The following is a 20,951-nucleotide window of genomic DNA, read 5'->3' as shown; positions in this document are numbered from 1 at the left end:
TGTAGTTTCCAGAAGCTCCAGCCTTGTCCCTGACTTCCCACATCCTGCAGGAAACACACTGCACCTACATGCCTGCCATTTCTTCAGTAGACAAAAATCACAAATTTCAAACAAATGTAGCCTCCTTCTCTCAGCCTCCTCGCCGAAATATAGCCTCCTTGTCTCAGCCTCCGCACTACAGATTATCTTCGGGAAAACTAGTTCTAGGTACCAATCACGTAACAAGAGTCACAACTACTTCTGATCTCAAAATCATTCCCATTTCCAGTCACTAAAACACCCCCAACAGAGCACGTAATTCCTCCCACCAGTGATCCATAGGCCAGTGATGTTCTTGCTCAACCAACCAATAATACTGCCATGTCACATTATCTTCCTATCCAGAGTCCATTGAACTATGATAATGGATTCTGAGGCTCACCTAACCCTCTTTCAGACCCCCATGGGCCAAACCAATCTATCTGAAAATTTATATTTTTACGTCTGCATGTTCCATTGACTCCATTCACACTTCATGCTGCCTCAGCAAGGCCAACATCATAATCCAGGACCAGTTTCACCCCAGTCACTCCCTCTTCTCCCCTCTCCAAGAGGTACATAAGTATGAAAACGCATACCTCCAGATTCAGGTACAGTTTCCTCCCAGCTTTTATCAGGAAACTGAACCTTCCCTTCACCAGCTAGAGTGCGGTCATGACCTCCAATCTACCTACCGTATTTCCCGGCGTCCATGACGCTATTTTTTACTCTAAAATAAGGCCAGAACATTTACCTGGGTCTTGGAGGCTGAAGGTTAGGTCGAGCAATGCCACTCTCGTAGCGACTGCTCCGCAGAACCTGCCACTCCTTCAACCCAGGAACTATGTGAAGTTGGAAGCAGCTGCAAAAGGACAGCACCGCTGGGGGTGGGGGGGGAGAATTCCTTGCCACAGCGTGTGGGAAATCTGGCTTGGGTCAGCACGGCCTGTGCTGCACAAAGTAGTAAACTTAGCTGGGCCGCCAGGGGCAAAGTTGCGGGGAGGTCAGCAAGGAGGGGGTCGGAGATCATGCCAGCAACTCACTCACTTAATGCTGCCGCGGCGCTCCGGGCGCGGAGCCACCGCATTGTGGCCGGGGAGAGATGTAGCTCGGGTGGCTGCGAGCGGTCGCTGGGACCGGACAGCGGAACCGGCTGCCACCTCAGCGCCTTCTGCCGGCCCGCCTGCCAGCCAGCCACGGTGTCCTTCGGCACAGGCGCAACCGGTGGAGATGGTGGGGTGCGTCTTCGACGCAGGTGCGTCTTCATTGCCGGGAAAGACGGTAATTGGAAAGCTTTGAAATATCTTTAGATCGGACTATATCTTAAGTTAAGTATCCTTTATTGTCATTCAGACATTTCAGTCTGAACAAAATTGTATACCTTGCAGTCATAACATAGAATAAAATAACAAAACACACACTTAACACAGTTTAACATCCACCACAGTGAGTCTACCAGGCACCTCCTCACTGTGATGGAAGGCAAAAGTCTTAAAGTCCTTGTCTCTTCCCTCCTCGTCTCCCTCTGCGTTGAGGCGATCCAGCTTTCGATGTAGGGACCCCGCCGGGTGATGGTAAGTCCAGCGGCCGCATCCGAGCACCGTGAACGGGCCGGTTCAAACTCCGCGGTCCGGGGCGGTCGAAGCTGCCGAAGCTGCCACCCTCCAGTCCAGCGGACGAACCTGTCGTTGCGGGAGCTCCAGAAAACCGGTCACCAACCTGGGACCTACGAGCTCCCGACGTTGTTGTCCACTGGGCCCGCGGCCGAGCCTCCGAGGCTGCGAAGTCGGGTAGCCGCCGCAACGCCACCACAGCCCCGAAGTCGGCCAGCCCCGAGTTGGTAGGTCCTGGTCGATAGGTCTCAGCGCAGACGGAGACTGAGACGGGGGATACAACAAGAAAAGGTCGCAAAAGACTAAAAACAGTTTCTCCCACCCCCGACCCCCCACACATACACAACTAAAATAAACAAAATAAACTAAACAACAAGGCAAAAGAAAAAAAAAAGACAGACAGACTAAATGTTGTGCCCTTTATCCTTTATCCGTGCACTGTGGACAGTTTGAACATGTATAGTCTTGTCTTTGACTGGGTAGCAGGCAAATATTAGCTTTTCACCGTACCTCGATGTATGTGACAATAATAAGCTAAACTCCAGCTACACAGTTTAATGCAAAATCCAGATCAAGTTGAATCTCCTTATTTGAGGATCAACAATAAACACTGAGGTCAAAAGCTCAAAATGGGTCTACTAAATATCTAGACCATTGAACATTTTGCAAATTAATTGATTTATATTTAATAACTTTATGAATTAAGATGAAACCCAAACCATGTCAGTGTTTACATTGTAACAGTTGCTTTTATTTTGTGAGTTTTAAGGTTACCACCATAGAACATCCCAGATGTTATAACCAACACAACACTTATTAAATTTAATCGGTGTTATATGACAAGGCACAATGAGATAGATGTTATTGGCCACTCCCTTGGTTATTCAGTCATAATGGTCTTAGTTTAATTGGTTGTTAAATACATTTTAGTTGAGACCCTGGCTGGATCTGTAAGACTTTAGACCTATGTGAGAGGTTTAAGAAGCCATTTTTAAGTCTGCACCACCCAAGAACTCAGTATTCTCACAATCTCCAATCTTACAAGGAACTGCTGATGCTGGAATCTTGAGGAAAAAATGCTGGAGTAACTCAGAGAGAGAGAGAGAGAAAACTGTGCTTTGATCGAAAAGAGACTGTTTCAATCGAAGGCAGGACATTCAAAAAGCAAATGTTGTTTGGCTAAGGAAGAGACAGAGCAGCCAATAAAAGGCAGGAAATGTTTAGCAGAGCGGCCTATTGGGAACAGTTGTGTTGAGGTGAAGGACTGCATTGAGGGAAAGTGCAGCATTGAGTCTTTGTGAAAGAGCCGAGAAAAGGGTAATAGCAGGTTAAGGTAGGCGTTTTTCTGTCTAATTCTTCCTCGGTGTTTGATGTTCTAGAGATAGTCATTAGACAATAGGTGCAGGAGTAGGCCATTCAGCCCTTCGAGCCAGCACCGCCATTCAATGTGATCATTCAGATTCAGATTCAGATTCAATTTTAATTGTCATTGTCAGTGTACAGTACAGAGACAACGAAATGCATTTAGCATCTCCCTGGAAGAGCGACATAGCAAATGATTTGAATAAATAATAATAAGTGATAATAAGTGTCCGGGGGGTGGGGGGGTGATTGGCAGTCACCGAGGTACGTTGTTGAGTAGAGTGACAGCCGCCGGGAAGAAGCTGTTCCTGGACCTGCTGGTTCGGCAACGGAGAGACCTGTAGCGCCTCCCGGATGGTAGGACGGTAAACAGTCCATGGTTGGGGTGAGAGCAGTCCCCAATCAGTTCCTGCCTTCTCCCCATATCCCCTGACTCCGCTATCTTTAAGAGCCCTATCTAGCTCTCTCTTGAAAGTATCCAGAGAACAGGCCTCCACCACCCTCTGAGGCAGAGAATTCCACAGACTCGCAACTCTCTGTGAGAAAAAGTATTTCCTCGTCTCCGTTCTAAATGGCTTACCCCTTATTCTTAAACTGTGGCCCCTGGTTCTGGACTCCCCCAACATCGGAACATGTTTCCTGCCTCTAGTGTGTCAAAACCCTTAACAATCTTATATGTTTCAATAAGAATCCCTCTCATCCTTCTAAACTCCACAGTGTACAAGCCAAGCCGCTCCATTCTCTCAACATATGACAGTCCTGCCATCCCGGGAATTAACCTTTTAAACCTACGCTGCACTCCCTCAATAGCAAGAATGTCCTTTCTCAAATTAGGGGGCCAAAACTGTACCCAATACTCCATGTGTGGTCTCACTACGGCCCTGTACAACTGCAGAAGGACCTCTTTGTTCCTAAACTCGACTCCTCTTGTTATAAAGGCCAACATGCCATTCACTTTCTTCACTGCCTGCTGCCTCAAAAGGTACAGTTTCTTCACTGCTTGCTGCCTCAAAAAGGCTGCCAGCATCATCAAGGATCCACACCATCCTGGCCACTCACTCATCTCCCCGCTGCCTTCAGATAGAAGGTACAGGAGCCTGAAATCTGCAACATTCAGGTTCAGGAATAGCTGCTTTCCCACAGCCATCAGGCTATTAAACTCCTCAAACAAAACTCTGATCATTAATAGCCCATTGCACTTTATCTGTTTATTTATGTGTGTGCATATATATATTCATTGGTATATGTTCTGTTCTGTATTTATTTATGCCTACTATATTCTGTTGTGTTGAAGCAAAGCAAGAATTTCATTGTCCTATCTGGGACACATGACAATAAACTCTCTTGAATCTTGAACCTGCATGCTTACTTGCATAGACTGATGAACAAGGAACCCCAGATCCCGTTGTACTTCCCCATTTCCCAACTTGACGCCGTTTAGATAGTAATCTGCCTTCCTGTTTTTGATACCAAAGTGGATAACCTCACATTTATCCACATTAAACTTAATCTGCCATGCACCTGCCCACTCCCCCAACCTGTCCAAGTCACCCTGCATTCTCATAGCATCCTCCTCAGTTCACACTGCCCCCCAGCTTCGTCATCTGCAAATTTGCTAATGTTACTTTGAATCCCTTCATCCAAATCATTGATGTATACTGTAAATAGCTGCGGTCCCAGCACCGAGCCTTGTGGTACCCCACCTAGTCACTGCCTGCCATTCTGAAAGGGACCCGTTAATCCCTACTCTTTGTTTCCTGTCTGCCAACCAATTTTCTATCCATATCAGCACTCTACCCCCAGTACCATGTGCCCTAATTTCCTATGTGGGACCTTATCAAATGCTTTCTGAAAGTCCAGGTACACTACATCCACTGGTTCTCCCTTATCCATTTTCCTAATTACATCCTCAAAAAATTCCAGATGGCGCGTGGGATAAATGAATGTTCCTCCTTTGGGATGTTGGAAGCCAGGGGTATTTCAAGTGCCTTTGAGTAATACATCTTCAATAAATGTGTTCAGCCGCAGCTCCTTAAGGCCTAAATTAAGGGACCGAAGAAGCACCTGGATGACCTCAGGATTATGCAGGGTGTAAAACTATAAGTGAATCATAGATTAGAGTTATAATGAGGTGGTCACACCTAAGCTACAGGCAGGACGTAGATGGAATCTCCTTGTGCCATTCCCCTCGATAACAGGCATGCTCCTTGCAACAGGCAGTATATTGTTGTGGTGGAGGACTGTTCAGGGGAGAGCAGCAGCGGTGGTCTAACCTGCGATGTCGGGCCCTGCTCTGGACAGGAGGGACTGTCGGGCCCTGCTCTGGGCAGGAGGGACTGTCGAGCCCGGCTCTGGGCAGGAGGGACTGTCGAGCCCGGCTCTGGGCAGGAGGGACTGTCGAGCCCGGCTCTGGGCAGGAGGGACTGTCTGGCTGTGGCCATACCCCGGCAGCACGCTGGGCTTACCTGCCGCTGAACCGGAAAACCTGCCTGAAATAGGAAGCTGTCAAGCTCATCCCCGAGGACTGGAGAACCAGAGAGGAGGGGAAAGGGTGTTGGAGAGAGCGGATGCAAGAACAAAGGGATGATAAGAACTGGGGTCATCTTCTGCACCTTCAAGGTTGGCTATGGGAGGTGCCTCCGGAGCACAAAGTCTGAAAGGTGGCCGGGCGAGGAGTGGGATGACGGTTCGCGGGACGATCCGGATCAAGGTGACAGTTGGGATCGGGCTATTATGACCAGTTGCAGCTTAAATTTTAAAAATTATCTCAAACCTGGTGACTTTTGTATATGCTCTCAGTGGGCTATTTTCTATATACACTTTTTTTTAAATCTGGGTTGTATGGCAATAATTTACTGAACTTCACTGTATCTCTGTACATGTGATAATAAAGAACCATTAAACCATGGATATTTAGAAACTACGGCCTTCATATATAGAACTCAAAATGCAATTGGCAATCTTTCCTTTGCCATCTTCTATTCTTGTGATCTGCTGTTTGAAGATGCTGGAGGAACCTTTTGTTCTAGTGCTTTGTTAAACAGATTTTTGTTACAATTTATTTTTGTCTTTTTCATCTCAGAATTTTGTTCACAGGTTAAATAATTTGAGATCACGGTTGTGCTTCAGTCTATTAACGTACAAAAAGGATTGTACGTTGACAATGAATGACAATAAATTGAATTGTATTGAATTGTAATTGAATTGTAGGATGCTAAATGTGCTTGTCTTACTTTGCAGTGTTGTTTTGTTATGAGGTTACTCTGTTAGAAACCAGTTCTGATACAAATGCAGCGAGTACCATTTGACCATGTTGCCTCAACATCAAGTTGACATCAACTTGTTACATATTATATTTAAATGCCACGCAAATTGATGTTTAGTTCATATTGATATTCCAGTTGTCTGCTATAATCCTACTACAACCACATTACAATGCACAGTTTGTAAATATTGAGGTTGCATAGATCGTTCAAAGTTAATTAATGTCAGTATATTTGAATACAAAATATATGAAAGGAACTTATAACGAAAATTTTATTTTTATGGTCTTCTATTTTTATACTACATTCTGCCTCTATACAGCATTAATGATTGGTATAATAATGTTTCTCTTTTAAAGGATGTAATTGACCGACTGATAATTATCAATTCTAATGCCAAAATACACTCGCTGTTCAACTATGAGCATTCCCATATGTTTGGGCTTAGGTAAGTAGGAATCCAACTACTTACAGATGGAAATAATGTATTTATGTGTATTTATTGTTCATTTAAAAGGATAATAGATATCCTTTCCTGTGGGATGTTAGTGAAATAGGTGGATTTTTAATGACAAAAACCCACCACAAAGTGCTGGAGTAACTCAGCTGGTCAGACAGCAACTCTGGAGAACATGCACAGGTGACGTTTTGGGCCAGGACTCTTCTTCAGACAGTTGAGTTATTCTTGATGTGTCCTTTTTTTTGTAAACGACCATCTGGCAGTTTCATTTTCACCATTACTGAAACTAGATTTTTATTCCAGATTTATTTAATTACTTGAATTATAACTCCCAGCTATGGTGGAATTTGAACATATCTCAAGGTCATTACCAGTCTAGGAACTTAGCATGCGACTAATGTATACACAATGTCCTAGAAATTGCTTTGCAATGTTTTTTTGGCTTTCAACTAGAATTGTGGATCATTTTCACGCTCTTTATAAAAGTGGCATATGGAGTGGGAACAAGGCTGTCAAGTTTTCTTGTGTGATGCTACATTGAAATTGATTCTGTCAATTTTAACACACAGTTCAACTCAACATAAAGTTCTACCAAATCTCAGTGTAGAGATCATTAGAAACGTGCCACTCTGCAACTATACTGGCAAGAGGGAGTCTTTCAAAAGTGTGATAGCAAGAAATCAGGGGCAGCATGTTCATGTGAGGGTAAATTCCAAGACTGGCAAGTTTTGGAAATCTATTTTGATAAGAGATGTGGAAGCTCTGATCAGGAAAAAGAAAAAAACCATAACGCCAGATTTAGGCAGTCGGCATCAAGCAAATCCCTCAACAAATATAAGAAGTGTGGGAATACACTTAAAGCAATCAGAACGGCAAAAAGAGGACATGAAATTGAGCTGGCAGGTGGGGTAAAGGAAAATCCTAATAGATGCAGCAGGTATATTAAGAGTAAAAGAGTAGCGAGGAAGAGAAGATGACCTTTTAAAGTTCAGCATGGCCGTCTTTGTGTAGAACCACAAGAATTGGAGGAGTTAGTAAATCGATACTTCTCACCTGTTTTTTACTGAGTAAAAGATCATGGAAGTTGAGGGATTGAGACATGTGAGTTGTGATGTCATAGATCATGTAAGAATTACCAAAGAAAGATCATTAAGGTGGATAAGTTCCCAGGGCCTGATCAGGGCCAGAAGACTGGAGGGCTGTTAATATTGGACCATGGCAGCAAGGACAAGCCAAGGAACAACAGGCAGGTGTGCCCAACGTCAATTGTGGGAAAGTTAGTTGGAGGAAAATCTGCGCGAAAGGATCTATCAGCAGTGGAAAGGCAGAGATTGATTAGAGAGGGTCAACGTGGCTTTGTGTGTGGGAAATCTTGTCTCAAAAATCTAATATTTTTGAAGAGGTTACCAAGGGGATTGATGAGAGCAGGTCAGTGGATATTGTCTGTAAGGAGAGTAGTAAGGCCTTTTACAAGGTCCCGCATGGTAGTCCAGATTGGTCAACAGGGAATTCAAGGCATGCTAGCTAAATGGAATTAAAGGGTGGTTGTGGACGGTTGCTTTTCTGATTGGAGGCCTGTAGACCAATGGTGTGTATCAGAGGTCAGTCCTAGATCTACTGTTTGTTATCTGCATTAATGATTTGGATGACAATTTAATTAACATTGTTGGTAATATTTGCAGATCTTACCAAAATTGGTGGTATAGTGGACAATGAGGACGGATATCTAAATTTACACCAGGATCTAAATCAGTTGGGAAGTTTGGCTGATAAATGTGAGGTATTGAACTTTGGTATGTCAAAGCAGGGAAGGACTTGCACAATAAATGGTACTGTATTTCACAGAACAAAGACATCTGGGAGTACAACTGCATGGTTCCCTGAAAGTGGCGGTTCTGGTGGACAAGGTGGTGAAGAAGGGGTTTTGCATGCGTGCATTTGTTAGGAAGGGTATTGAGTACAAACGTTGGAATATCATGATAAAGCTATCTATACAAGTTGGTGAAATCACACTTGGAATACTCTGTGAAGCTCTGGTTACCCAGCCAAAGGAGTTATAGGGAGAGGCTGGATGGGCTAGGACTTTTCTCTTTGGGGTGTAGGAGGCTGCGGAGTCATCATATTGAAGTATACAACATCATAAAGGGCATGGATAAAGTTAATACTCAGTCTTTTTGTTGTGAGTAAATTGTGAGTGTTGCACTACTGTTATTATTCAGTTGGAATGTAACAGCTATCACTGTTTTTTTGTTATTGTCTTTTGAACATTAAAAGTTATTTTCCTTCATTGCAAATTGATAGCACTGAGTGAAATACCTTAGTGCTGCAAACTAACATGTACCTACTTGATGAAATAATGCCACAACATCAGATTAAAGTTTTTTTTAATGTTAGTAATCCATCAATATGTCATTTGTGATCAAATTGACAAATGCTATAAAAATATTGCTACCCTTCTGTAAAATCTAAACCTACAGGTGTTCTGACCCGTATTTATTTTATGCAACCTAAATTCTGATTCGCCTCCCTGGGTTGCGCCTACTTTAGGCAATATATTACCAATCATTTTCAAGTCGCTCTTCTACTCAACAAGTAATATTCCTATGTAGGCTCATAAGCTCAGTGGCTGCCTCGCCAGCATCTGTTAGTCCTTTCACCCTTTTGGTTATTTTTATTGTGTCTAAATGTATGTTTTAAATGTTTCTTCGTATGTCTTATGTGGGGGGTGGTGGTGGGGTAATAGGGGGAAACTGTTTTTCAGTCACTTACCTGGATGGAGATGCGTCTTTTCTCTGTGTTGCATCTACGCCCACCGCTCGCGGCCTACCAACTGGATTGGTGCAGCCTTTCCGGAGGCCGGCCCAGAGCTTCAACAGCGGCGCTGCACTAAATTATCATCGCGCAGCAGTGTTGGAGCACCGGAGTGTTGGGCCCGCTGACTCTAACACCGTGGAGCTGTGGTTTGCGGAGCTTCTAGCCGCGGGCGCAGTGCTGACTTTAACATCGCGGAGGCCTGGGATCTTTTGCCGGGGATCGCCAGTGTTGGAGCTCTGTCCAGCTCGGCCTGTGGACTCTGAAGCCGCGGTCTCCGGTAAGAAGCGGCCGATTCGGAAACTCCTAGCTGCGAGTGTGTTTCGATCCGTTCCGATGCCGGAGCTTCGATCATCCCGGCGAGAGGGCCTGTACATCGGGCCGTCCGTAGCGGCGAGTGCGGAGGGTTCAAAGGCCCCGACCACGGGTGAACAAAGAGGAAGATGACTAAACTCTACTGCCTTCCATCACAGTGGGAAACGTTGATTCTGCTGTGGTGGATATTTATGTTAAACTCTATCGTGTATTGTGTTATTTTTATTTGTATGGCTGTATGGTCTCAAATTTCACTATACCAATTGGTGCATGTGACAATAAATGTGAACGTGAAGTTGAAGCTATGATCTTTGACTACATATGACAATCACAAAGGACAGTATTTACCATCAGTGAATAGAGTAAGATAAATTAAAGACCTGACAGCTCTCAAGGGCATGATAAACATGATTAGCAAACAGCTTTCAAAGCTAGATAAATTGTCACTTTGTTCCATTTGTCAATGTGATCACAAATGATTTATTTTGTTTAAAAAAGAACTGCAGATGCTGAAAAAATTGAAGATAGTCAAAATTGCTGGAGGAATTCAGCGGGTGAGGCAGCATCTATGGAGAGAAGGAATAGGCGACGTTTCGGGTCGAGACCCTTCTTCAGACTGATGTCGGGGGGGAGGCGGGGAATAAAAAGGAAGAGGTGGAGACAGTAGGCTTGTGGAAGAGTTGGGAAGGGGGAGGGGAAGGAGGGAATCAGCAAGGACTATCTGACATTAGACAAGTCAATGTTCATACTGCTGGGGTGTAAACTACCTAAGCGAAATATGGGGTGCTGTTCATCCAATTTGTGCTGGTCCTCACTCTGGCAATGGAGGAGGTCCAAGCTCTCACCAGGGTCTCCTCTATATCCCACTGCTCCTCTCTTACTCCTCATCCCCCTACTCGTAACAAGGCCAGAGTCCCCCTTGTCCTCACCTTCCACCCCATCAGCCGTCGCATACAACATATAATCCTCCGACATTTTTACCACCTCTAACGGGATCCTACCACTGGCCACATCTTCCCATCTCCTCCCCTTTCTGCTTTCCGCAGAGACCGTTCCCTCCGTAACGCACTGGTTAATTTGTCCCTTCTCACCCAAAGCACCCCCTCCCCGGGTACTTTCCTTTGCAACCGCAGGAAAAGCTACACTTGTCACTTTACCTCCCCCCTCGACTCCATCCAAGGACCCAAGCAGTCTGTCCAGGTGCGGCAGAGGTTCACATGCACTGCCTCCAACCTCACCTACTGCATCCGCTGTTCCAGGTGTCAACTTCTTTACATTGACGAGACCAACCACAGGTTCGGCGATCGCTTCGCCTAACACCTCCGCTCAGTTCGCACTAACCAACCTGATCCCCGGTGGCTCAGCACTTCAACTCCCCCTCCCATTCTGAATCTGACCTTTCTGTCCTGGGCCTCCTTGCCAGAGTGAGGCCCAGCGCAAATTGGAGGAACAGCACCTCATATTTCGCTAAGGTAGAGGGGTGTAAACATTGACTTTTCTAATTTCAGATAGTCCTTGCTTTCTCCCTCGTTCCCCTCCCCTTCCCCCTCCCCCGCTCCCTTTGCCAGCCTACTGTCTCCGCCTCTTCCTCTCTGTTTCCCGCCCCCCTTTCCCCGACATCAGTCTGAAGAAGGGTCTCTACCCGAAACGTCGCCTATTCCTTCTCTCCATGGATGCAACCTCACCTGAATCTGATCCTGAATGTTGACAAAACAAAGGAGGTCATCGTTGACTTCAGGAGAAACCGGCACATTCACACACCACTACACAGTATTGACATCGGTGTGGAGTTGGTCAGTTGCACTAAGTTCCTGGCGGTGCAGATCACGAACAGCCTGACCTGGTCACAAAACATCGCATCACTAGTTAAGAAAGCGCAGCAGCGTTTGCACTTACTGCGCCGGATGAGAAGAGCTCACCTTACCCATCCCGCCCTCACCACTTTCTACAGGGGCACCATAGAGCTGCATCTCTGTCTGGTTTGGGGACTGCAAAGCCTCCGACTGGTAGTCCGTGCAAAGATTGGTGAGGATGGCTGAAAAAATCATCGGAACTTCTCTTCCTTCAATCCGGGACATTGCGAGCAAACATTGCTTGTCCAAGGCCAACAGCATTGTAAAATACCCCACACATCTCCATCATGGACTGTTCACTCTGCTGCCCTCCAGGTATCGTAGTATAAGGAGCAGAACGGCCAGGTTTTTCAACAGCTTCTTCCCCCAAGCCATCAGACTCTTGAATTCCATATAATGTGCCGCCACTATTATCTATTTTATCTTTTATCTATTTTATCTTTTTATCTATTTTACCCTTTTGTTATTTTATGTTGAAATTTCGTTCAGACTTGCATTTGTTGGTGTATTTTTGAATGACAATAAAGTCTTGATTGATTGACCTGCTGATTGACCTGCTGAGTTCCTCCAGCATTTTTGTCTACCTACAATTGATATCTTACTGACTTGCTTCCATTAAATATTAAGGTGATGTTATTTCTTTATCTATTGCTGCAATTAACTTCAGAAATTCTTTTTTGTAACTGATAATCTGAAATTTCAAATGTTTTGAGTCAGAAATAAATATTCCAACATCCAACACAGTGTTTCACACTTAGGTTTTTGATAATGTCAATGGGATTTTAACATTAGTAGGGGGAAGATGTGGAATATGACAGACTTGGGAGAATGGTTAGGGGAATTTGAGGACAGATGAGGGATATAATCTTGGCAGTGACAAATTAGTTAAAACACCTACCACATTAGATCTGTGTTCCCATTTAACAAACATCTACAGTTGTGACCATTTACTAAACTGATAATCCTTCATATGCATAAATGTTTACACATTGACGAGAAAATTGTGCGTTTAATTTATAGCAAATGGGCACACTTTTGTTATGTTGCTGAAGATCATTATTTTCTTTCTGTAGGCTGCTGAGTGTTCTGTGCTGCAATCTGGATATTCTTTTACTTTTAGAATCCCAATATAGTGTAACAGAAATTTTCCTGAATGCACAAAAGGAAAATGTTAGAGAAGACACAAAAAATCTGGGGTAAGTAAATTATATTATTGGCATTTTACATGTTTTAGACTTCTAAGCTATTTATCCTGAAACAATTATAATTATATATTCAAGGGACTTCATAATTGATGGTCTCTCTGTGGAGAGAAATCATATACTTATCCGCATGGAACTTGTCGGGGGAGCCTCGGAGCGGGTTTTACCACCAAGAGTTTTACAGAAGGTTGGAAAATTCTCCATATCTCCTGCTTGAAATGTTGCTTCCTTTTCATTTGAAATTAAATGGTGTACAGTGTTCATCTTGGCCCCAATGATTAGCTCATTGACTTCCCTTTGCTGTTAATGGTATCTGTCAGCTTTTGAATATCAAAAGATGATGGAATATTGAGTAAAAACAAACTTAGAGGAACTGCCGGTAAGGCAGCTTTTGTGGAGGAAATGGGCAGATAATGTTTTGGGCCACGACCCTTCTTTAGACTAGGTTTGCACCGTGACAAGTATATTCTTGGGTTCTAAGTGTTGGGGTGTGGGGATCGGCCAGCAAAATAGAATAATGTCAGAGTTAGCCATAATCTACATTGAATATTGGTTGTGGGACCAAGGGAGTACATTCAGCTCTGGGTTTCAGCAGGATATTCAACTTGCACCTATTAATTCCATATGGCTCCTAATATGGTTACGTAAGCAATTGAAATAGCCTCGATAGCCTCTTGAGCCAGCTTTGCCATTTAATAGGTTCATTTATTTTTAAAAATTTTAATTTTTAATTTAAAATAAATCAACACAAAAATGAAAAAAGACATGTTAATACGAAACTCAAATAATACATAAAAGAAAAATACAAAAATATACAGAAACATAAAATAAATAGAAATAATTATAAATATATATATACTGTATATAAAAAATATTAATAATATATAATGCATCAGTCACACACCCCACCCATCTCACCCTGGCTAATTAAGAGTGAACAGTGCACCTACACATAACAACATTTAACAAACCAGCCCTTAGTCTGGCAGAACCTGCAAGTCTGTAAAGTATGATGAAAAAAGTTGCCATTTGTGAAAAATATTATCAGTACATCCCCTCAATTTATATTTAATTTTCTCAAGTTTAAGAATAAACATTACATATTTGAGCCACTGACACAGAGGGTGGATTAGGGGATTTCCACTGTAGGAGTAGGCGACGTCTGGCTATTAAAATGTAAAATGAATAATTTCTTTTTGCACAGAGTTTAATCGACCTGACTCATCCGGGGCCCCACAAATAGCAATCAATGAACAGGGCTGTCGAGGTATTCCCATTACGGTAGACATTATATTAAAGTAGCCGGACCAAAAATTATTTAATCGTGGACAAAGGAAAAACATATGGCTCAGATGACAGTGTGGGCCTGAAAATCTATTACATTTATCCTCCACCTCTGGATAAATCCCAGACAGTCTTGATTTAGAAAAATGGACCCTATGTATAACCTTAAACTGAATGAGTGCAAGACGAGCCCACCCACAACGTTATCGCACCACTCCTCAGTAAGTTGAAGTCCCAGCTCTTCATCCCAAGCAGCCCTTGTTTTAGAGTTGGACTGATCGCAAAGATCCAGAATACGGTTATACATCTCTGAAACAATCCCTCTTTGTTGGGTCTTGAAAGTAATCAAACTATCCCATATTTGTCGTGGAGGTGAAGAGGGAAAATTAGAAAAACATTTAGGAACAAAGTGTCTAACTTGGAAGTACCTTAAAAAATGATTTTTGCTGGTAATCCATACAATGATGATAAATTGGTAAAGCCGTTAAAAATACCATCTGAAAACAGATCAAGAAAACATTGTATACCTTTGTTATGCCATACCGAAAAAACGGAATCCAAATGTGAGGGAGGAAAGGTGATTGTTACATAAAGGACCTAAGGGAGATGCAGCTACAAATTTGAAATGTTTCCTGAATTGATACCAAATCTTTAAAGTATTAAGCACAACAGGATTTTTGATAAACAATGACATCTTGGTTGGAAGAGAGGAATATATAAGAGCAGATATGAAGGAGGATGAAGGAGGGCAAAGGCGGGCTGCCAGTTTGCACTTAGCTAAATAATGAAAATCAACCCAACAACGTATTTTATAGAAGTGAGTGGCCCAGTAGTAGAATTGAAAGTTCGGTAAAGCGAGACCACTACTGAATTTACATCGTTGGAGTAATGATTTACGGACCCTCGACGGCTTCACACCCCAAATAAAAGAGCTAGTAATTTTGTCTAAGGAGTCAAAAAAATGTTTTGGTAAGAATAAGAGAATTGATTGAAACAAATAAAGAAATTTAGGCAAAACATTTATTTTAACAACATTAATCTTCCCAATTAAAGAGAGAGGCAGATTATTCCATCTCTGAAAATCAGATTTCACTTTAGTCATGAGCAGGGTAAAGTTGGCGGACAAAAAGCCTGAGAATGTACGCGTCACATTGATGCCAAGATACTTGAATCCAGAACGAGTGATTTTAAAGGACAAATCAGCTTCCTGAAGTTGCAAACCTGCTGCGTTAATGGGGTAACATTCACTCTTTTGAAGATTTAGTTTATATCCTGAAAAGGAACGAAAAATATCCAGAATTGATAGGATACCCGGAAGACAAGATGTAGGATCAGTTACATACAGCAACAAATCATCCGCATACAGAGATAAACGATGTTCGACACCGTTACGAATAAAACCTTTAAAGGAAGTGGAGGACCTTAAAGAAATGGCCAGCGGTTCATTAGCCAAAGCGAAGAGAGATGGAGATAAAGGTCAGCCCTGACGTGTCCCACGTTCTAGTGCAAGTATTCAGAACAAATATCATTTGTTTGAACACTAGCTTGTGGCGATGCATACAGTAATCTTACCCAACTGATAAATTTATCTCCAAAACCAAATGTCTTCAATACCGCAAATAGGTACCCCCACTCAACCCTATTGAATGCCTACTCAGCATCTAATGAGATTACAATCTCAGGTAAATGATCAGAATGTGCTGAATGAATAATATTTAAAAGAGTACGAGTGTTGAAAAATAAATGACGTCCTTTAATAAAGCCATTCTGTTCATCAGAAATAATACTAGACAAAACCCTCGAGACGGAGAGCAATAATTTTTGCCAAAACTTTTACATCAGCATTCAGTAAAGATAGAGGTCTGTAAGAACCACAGGAAGTGGTGTCTTAATCTTTCTTTAAAAGAAGAACTATCGAAGCTTGAGTCAGTGTGGGAGGTTACAAACCATTTTCCAAAGATTCATTGAACATCAACAAAAGTAGAGGTGCCAATTTATCAATAAATTTATTTAGAAACTCTATTGGAAATCGATCAGGACCTGGGGCTTTGTTAGATTACATTGCTGTAATTGCAAAACTGAGTTCTTCAAGGGAAAGTGGAGCATCCAATTCTTTTGCACGGTCAGAATCAATGGTAGGATTCTCAAGATTGGCCAGGAACTGATTCATTTTCGTAGTATCAGCAGGGAATTCTGATTTGTATAGGGAAGAATAAAATTATTTAAATGTGGCATTAATTTCCACAGGATCCCTAACAGTCATGTTAAAAACATTATTAATTTGAGGTATAAGACATGAGGTGAACTGACGTTTTAATTGGTGTGCTAATAATCGATTTGCTTTATCATCATGTTCATAATAAGTACCATGAATTTGTAACAACAGTCGCTCAGCACATCTGGTAGAAATAAGATCAAACTCCGCCTGAAGATTAAGACGCTTCTTAAATAGTTCTGGAGAAGGATCGGATGAACATTCTTGATCGAGGCTATTAATAGGAGATGTAAGCTCAGTAAGCCTGGTATTGTATTTTTTTATTAGAATAGGAGGAATATGAAATAATCTGCCCTCTAAGAAAAGCTTTCAGCTACTCCCAAATTAATGAAAAAGATGTAGATTCACTCTCAAGAAGAGAAACTCATCAATTGAGTGTGAAAAATTCACAAAATATTTTATCAACCAACACTAATGAGTTAAATCTCCAAAGGGGGAGGGGGGGGAGAGTAGATTTCTGTATGGATAACAGCATATCTAGAAAAAATGGTGCACGATCAGATATTAGAATACTTGAATAATCCGAGGAAACTACACACGAGTTGAGACTATTATCCATAAAGAAATAATCTATTCTTGAATATGATTAATCTACATGAGAAAAGAAAGAGAACTTTGTGGTTGAGGGGTTACGAAGTCTCCAAGGGTCAATCAAACTACTCCAAAAGGGAGACAGCAGTGTAAGAAACGAGAAAACAATTGTTGCCTCATAACTCTGTCAACAACTCGGAGAATAAACTAAGCCAAACCTAAGAAATAACTCCCACACTCCTAAATGTGTAATAAAAGGCACAACTAATAATAAGAATATCCCATATCGGCTTAAATGAAATATTACCTCATGTAGGCTGAAAGGATGTACATGAAAAGACCACTTCAAAAATATATAAACACCAATATACTGTAATATATTTTGGCGGACTAATATTAGTGCAAAATAAGGTATTATCACACGACAATTTAAACAAATTCCCCCTGTATATAAAAGGAAAATTGCAGAGAAGATTGTAAGTTGAACAGGAGTAAACAAGTGTCTAAATGTAAACAAACATCAAATGTGAAGAAGTATTTAAATGTAAAGTAAAGGCATGGGTGCATGACATTATTGCAACATATTGTACAACATCACCCAATATTCATCTTGTTGACATAAGCCTTGGCATCCTCCGCCGAGTCAAAGTCTTTCTCCACACCTCGGTAGCTGGTCCGGAGTCGGGCCGGATAGAAAAGACCGTAGCGAACCCCCTTCACACCATGCAGCTGTTTTCTGACCTCGTTGAAGGCTGCCTGGGCCACCTTAGCAGTGTGGTCGGGGAAAACGGAGATCCTCAAATCACCGATATCGATCTGTCGAATCTCTCTCGCACGGCGTAAAACATTTACGCAGTCGTTGTAGAAATGGAACCTGGCAATGATGGGTCGTGGTCGCTCACCGGGTCGTGGTTTCGGCTGTGTGGATCTGTGCGCCCGGTCCAGTAGCGGCTCTTTGTCCAGCTTGAACCAGTTCATTGATGAGCAGGCAATCGGTTCAACGCCACCTTTCTGTCTGTTTCTACAACCATACATCCAAAAGGTTATATCTCCTTTGAAAATGCTCGTAATTGCACCTCAGAAGCTCTTTGGGATAGAAATCCAAATCATTTGCCACCTCCTCCTTCCAGAAATTCTTTCTCATCTCTACCTTAAATGGTCTCTTATTCTGACTCTGTGACCCCCAGTTCCAGATTTCTGCATTGGACAAATGTTCTCTCAGCGTCATTTAAGATCCCCTGAAAATGTTTACAATTCAATAGATCACATTTAAGTTTCCAAATTTCAGCAAGCTCGATTGTTCTCTACATGATAACCAGTTCATCTCGAGAATCACACTTGCAGACTTTCTCTGAACTACCTCCAAGGCTACCTCAGTAATTAAAAAGTCCTGAACAGTTGTTGTATATTAGGTATTTTAGCCAATAGGTGCAGGAGTAGGCCATTCGGCCCTTCGAGCCAGCAGCGCCATTCAATGTGATCATGGCTGATCATCCACAATCAGAATCAGAATTTATTCGCCAAGTATGTTTTGCAACATACGAGGAATTTCACTGGCCAGATCAGTCATACAATTAAAAGCAACAGACTCAAAAACATATTTAACATGAACATCCACCCCAGAGACTCCTACACATTCCTCACTGTGATGGAAGGCGAAGTAAAGTTAAAGTCTCTTCCTTTGTTCTTCCTTGGTCAGTGGCCTCGATCCCCCCGTTGTCATGACGGTCTTAACACCCGTAGCCGGCGGTGTTCGGGCCCTCCGTGTCGAGGCGTTCAGCTCCCGCATCGGGGGGATGTCAGCTCCCCCGCGCCGGGCAATCGAACCTCGCGTCGGGGCTGGACTGCGGAGTTGGAGCTCCTGACTTGCCTTTCCCGAGACAGTGAGCCCTTGTTGGTAAGTCCACGGTGGTCGCGGTGGGAGCGATCCCAGGCAAGGGGATGGTAAGTCCGCGCCCCGCGATGAGATTCACAACAGTCCGAGGCGGCTCCCAGCTCCAGCTCAGTACCCCATTCCTGCCTTCTCCCCACATCCCATGACTCTGCTATCTTTAAGAGCCCTATTTAGCTCTCTCTTGAAAGTATCCAGAGAACCGGCCTCCACCGCCCTCTGAGGCAATTAATTCCACAGACTCATAACTCTCTGTGAGAAAAAGTGTTTCCTCATCTCTGTTTTAAATGGCTTACCCCTTATTCTTAAACTGTGGACCCCTAGTTCTGGACTCCCCCAACATCGGGAACATGTTTCCTGCCTCTAGTGTGTCCAAACCCTTAATAATCATATGTTTCAATAAGATCCGCTCTCATCCTTCTAAACTCCAGAGTATACAAGCCCAGACGCTCCTTTCTCTCATTGTATGACAGTCCCGCCATTCCGGGAATTAATCTATGCTGCACTCCCCAACTAGCAAGAATGTCCTTCCTCAAATTAGGGAACCAAAACGGCACACAATACTCCAGGTGTGGTCTCACTAGGGCCCTATACAACTGCAGAGGACCTATTTGCTCCTATACTCAACTCCTCTTGTTATGAAGCCCAACATGCCATTTGCTTTATTCACTGCCTGCTGTACCTGCATGCTTACTTTCATTGACTGTTGAACAAGGTCCCCCAGATCCCATTGCACTTCCCCTTTTCCCAACTTGACACCATTTAGATAATACTATGCCAATTATCCACATTAAACTGCATCTGCCATGCATTTGCCCACTTACCCAATCTGTCCAAGTCACCCTACATTCTCATAGCATCCTCCTCACAGTTCGCACTGCCACCCAGCTTTGTGTCATCTGCAAATTTGCTAATGTTACTTTGAATCCCTTCATCTAAACCATTGATGTATATTGTAAATTGTATACTGCAGTCCCAAGCACCGAGCCTTGCGGTACCCCACTAGTCACTGCCTGCTATTCTGAAAGGGACCCGTTAATCCCTACTCTTTGATTCCTGCCTGCCAACCAATTTTCTATCCATGTCAGCACTCTACCCCCAATACCATGTGCCCTAATTTTGCCCACTAATCTCCTATGTGGGACCTTACCAAATGCTTTCTGAAAGTCCAGGTACACTACATCCACTGGCTCGCCCTTGTCCATTTTCCTCGTTACATCCTAAAAAAAATCCAGATGATTAGTCAAGCATGATTTCCCCTTCGTAATTCCATGCTGACTCGGACCGATCCTGTTATTGCTATCCAAATGTGCCGCTATTTCATCTTTTATGATTGTCTTCTACATCTTCCGCACCACCAATGTCAGGCTAACTGGTCTATAATTCCCTGTTTTCTCTCTCCCGCCTTTCTTAAAAGGTGGGATAACATTAGCTACCCTCCAATCATAGAAACATAGAAAATATGTGCTGGAGGAGGCCATTCGGCCCTTCGAGCCAGCACCGCCATTCATTGTGATCATGGCTGATCGTCCCCTATCAATAACCCGTGCCTGCCTTCTCCCCATATCCCTTGACTTCACTAGACCCTAGAGCTCTATCTAACTCTCTCTTAAATCCATCTAGTGACTTGGCCTCCACTGTCCTCTGTGGCAGGGAATTCCATAAATTCACAACTCTCTGGGTGAAATTTTTTTTTCTCACCTGTCTTAAATGACCTCCCCTTTATTCTAAGACTGTGGCCCCTGGTTCTGGAATCCACAGGAACTGATCCTGAATCCTGAAACTATAGAACATTGGGAAATTATCATCAATGCGTCCACGATTTCAAGAGCAACTTCCTTAAGTACCCAGGGATGCAGACCATCAGGCCCTGGGGATTTATCAGCCTTCAGTCCCATCAGTCTACCCAACACCATTTCCTGCCTAATGTGGATTTTCTTCAGTTCCTCCGTCACCCCAGATCCTCTGGCCGCTAGTACATCAGGAAGATTGTTTGTGTCCTTCTTAGTGAAGACGGATCCTAAGTACTTCTCTTTTATTTTGTACTCCTTGATGCTGGCTATAATGTTTTTT

The 20,951-nt window shown here is 43.1% G+C and overlaps 1 protein-coding gene across 2 annotated transcripts in view; it reads left to right on the top strand.

Annotated features, from left to right (window-relative positions):
• Nucleotides 1–20,951, top strand: part of tbc1d32 (TBC1 domain family member 32) — a 150,212-nt gene that overhangs the window by 78,659 nt on the left and 50,602 nt on the right. For both annotated transcript variants that reach the window (XM_033021187.1, XM_033021186.1), the window contains 3 exons: nt 6,616–6,704; nt 12,769–12,891; nt 12,976–13,084. In XM_033021187.1, coding sequence (XP_032877078.1) covers nt 6,616–6,704; nt 12,769–12,891; nt 12,976–13,084 — 321 coding nt within the window. The remainder of the gene's footprint in view (nt 1–6,615; nt 6,705–12,768; nt 12,892–12,975; nt 13,085–20,951) is intronic.

The sequence above is a fragment of the Amblyraja radiata genome, chromosome 5, assembly GCF_010909765.2.
Source record: "Amblyraja radiata isolate CabotCenter1 chromosome 5, sAmbRad1.1.pri, whole genome shotgun sequence".
Taxonomy (NCBI): Eukaryota; Metazoa; Chordata; class Chondrichthyes; order Rajiformes; family Rajidae; genus Amblyraja; species Amblyraja radiata.
Note: the sequence above shows the minus strand (reverse complement) of the source record. Positions and strands in the feature narration are given on the sequence as shown.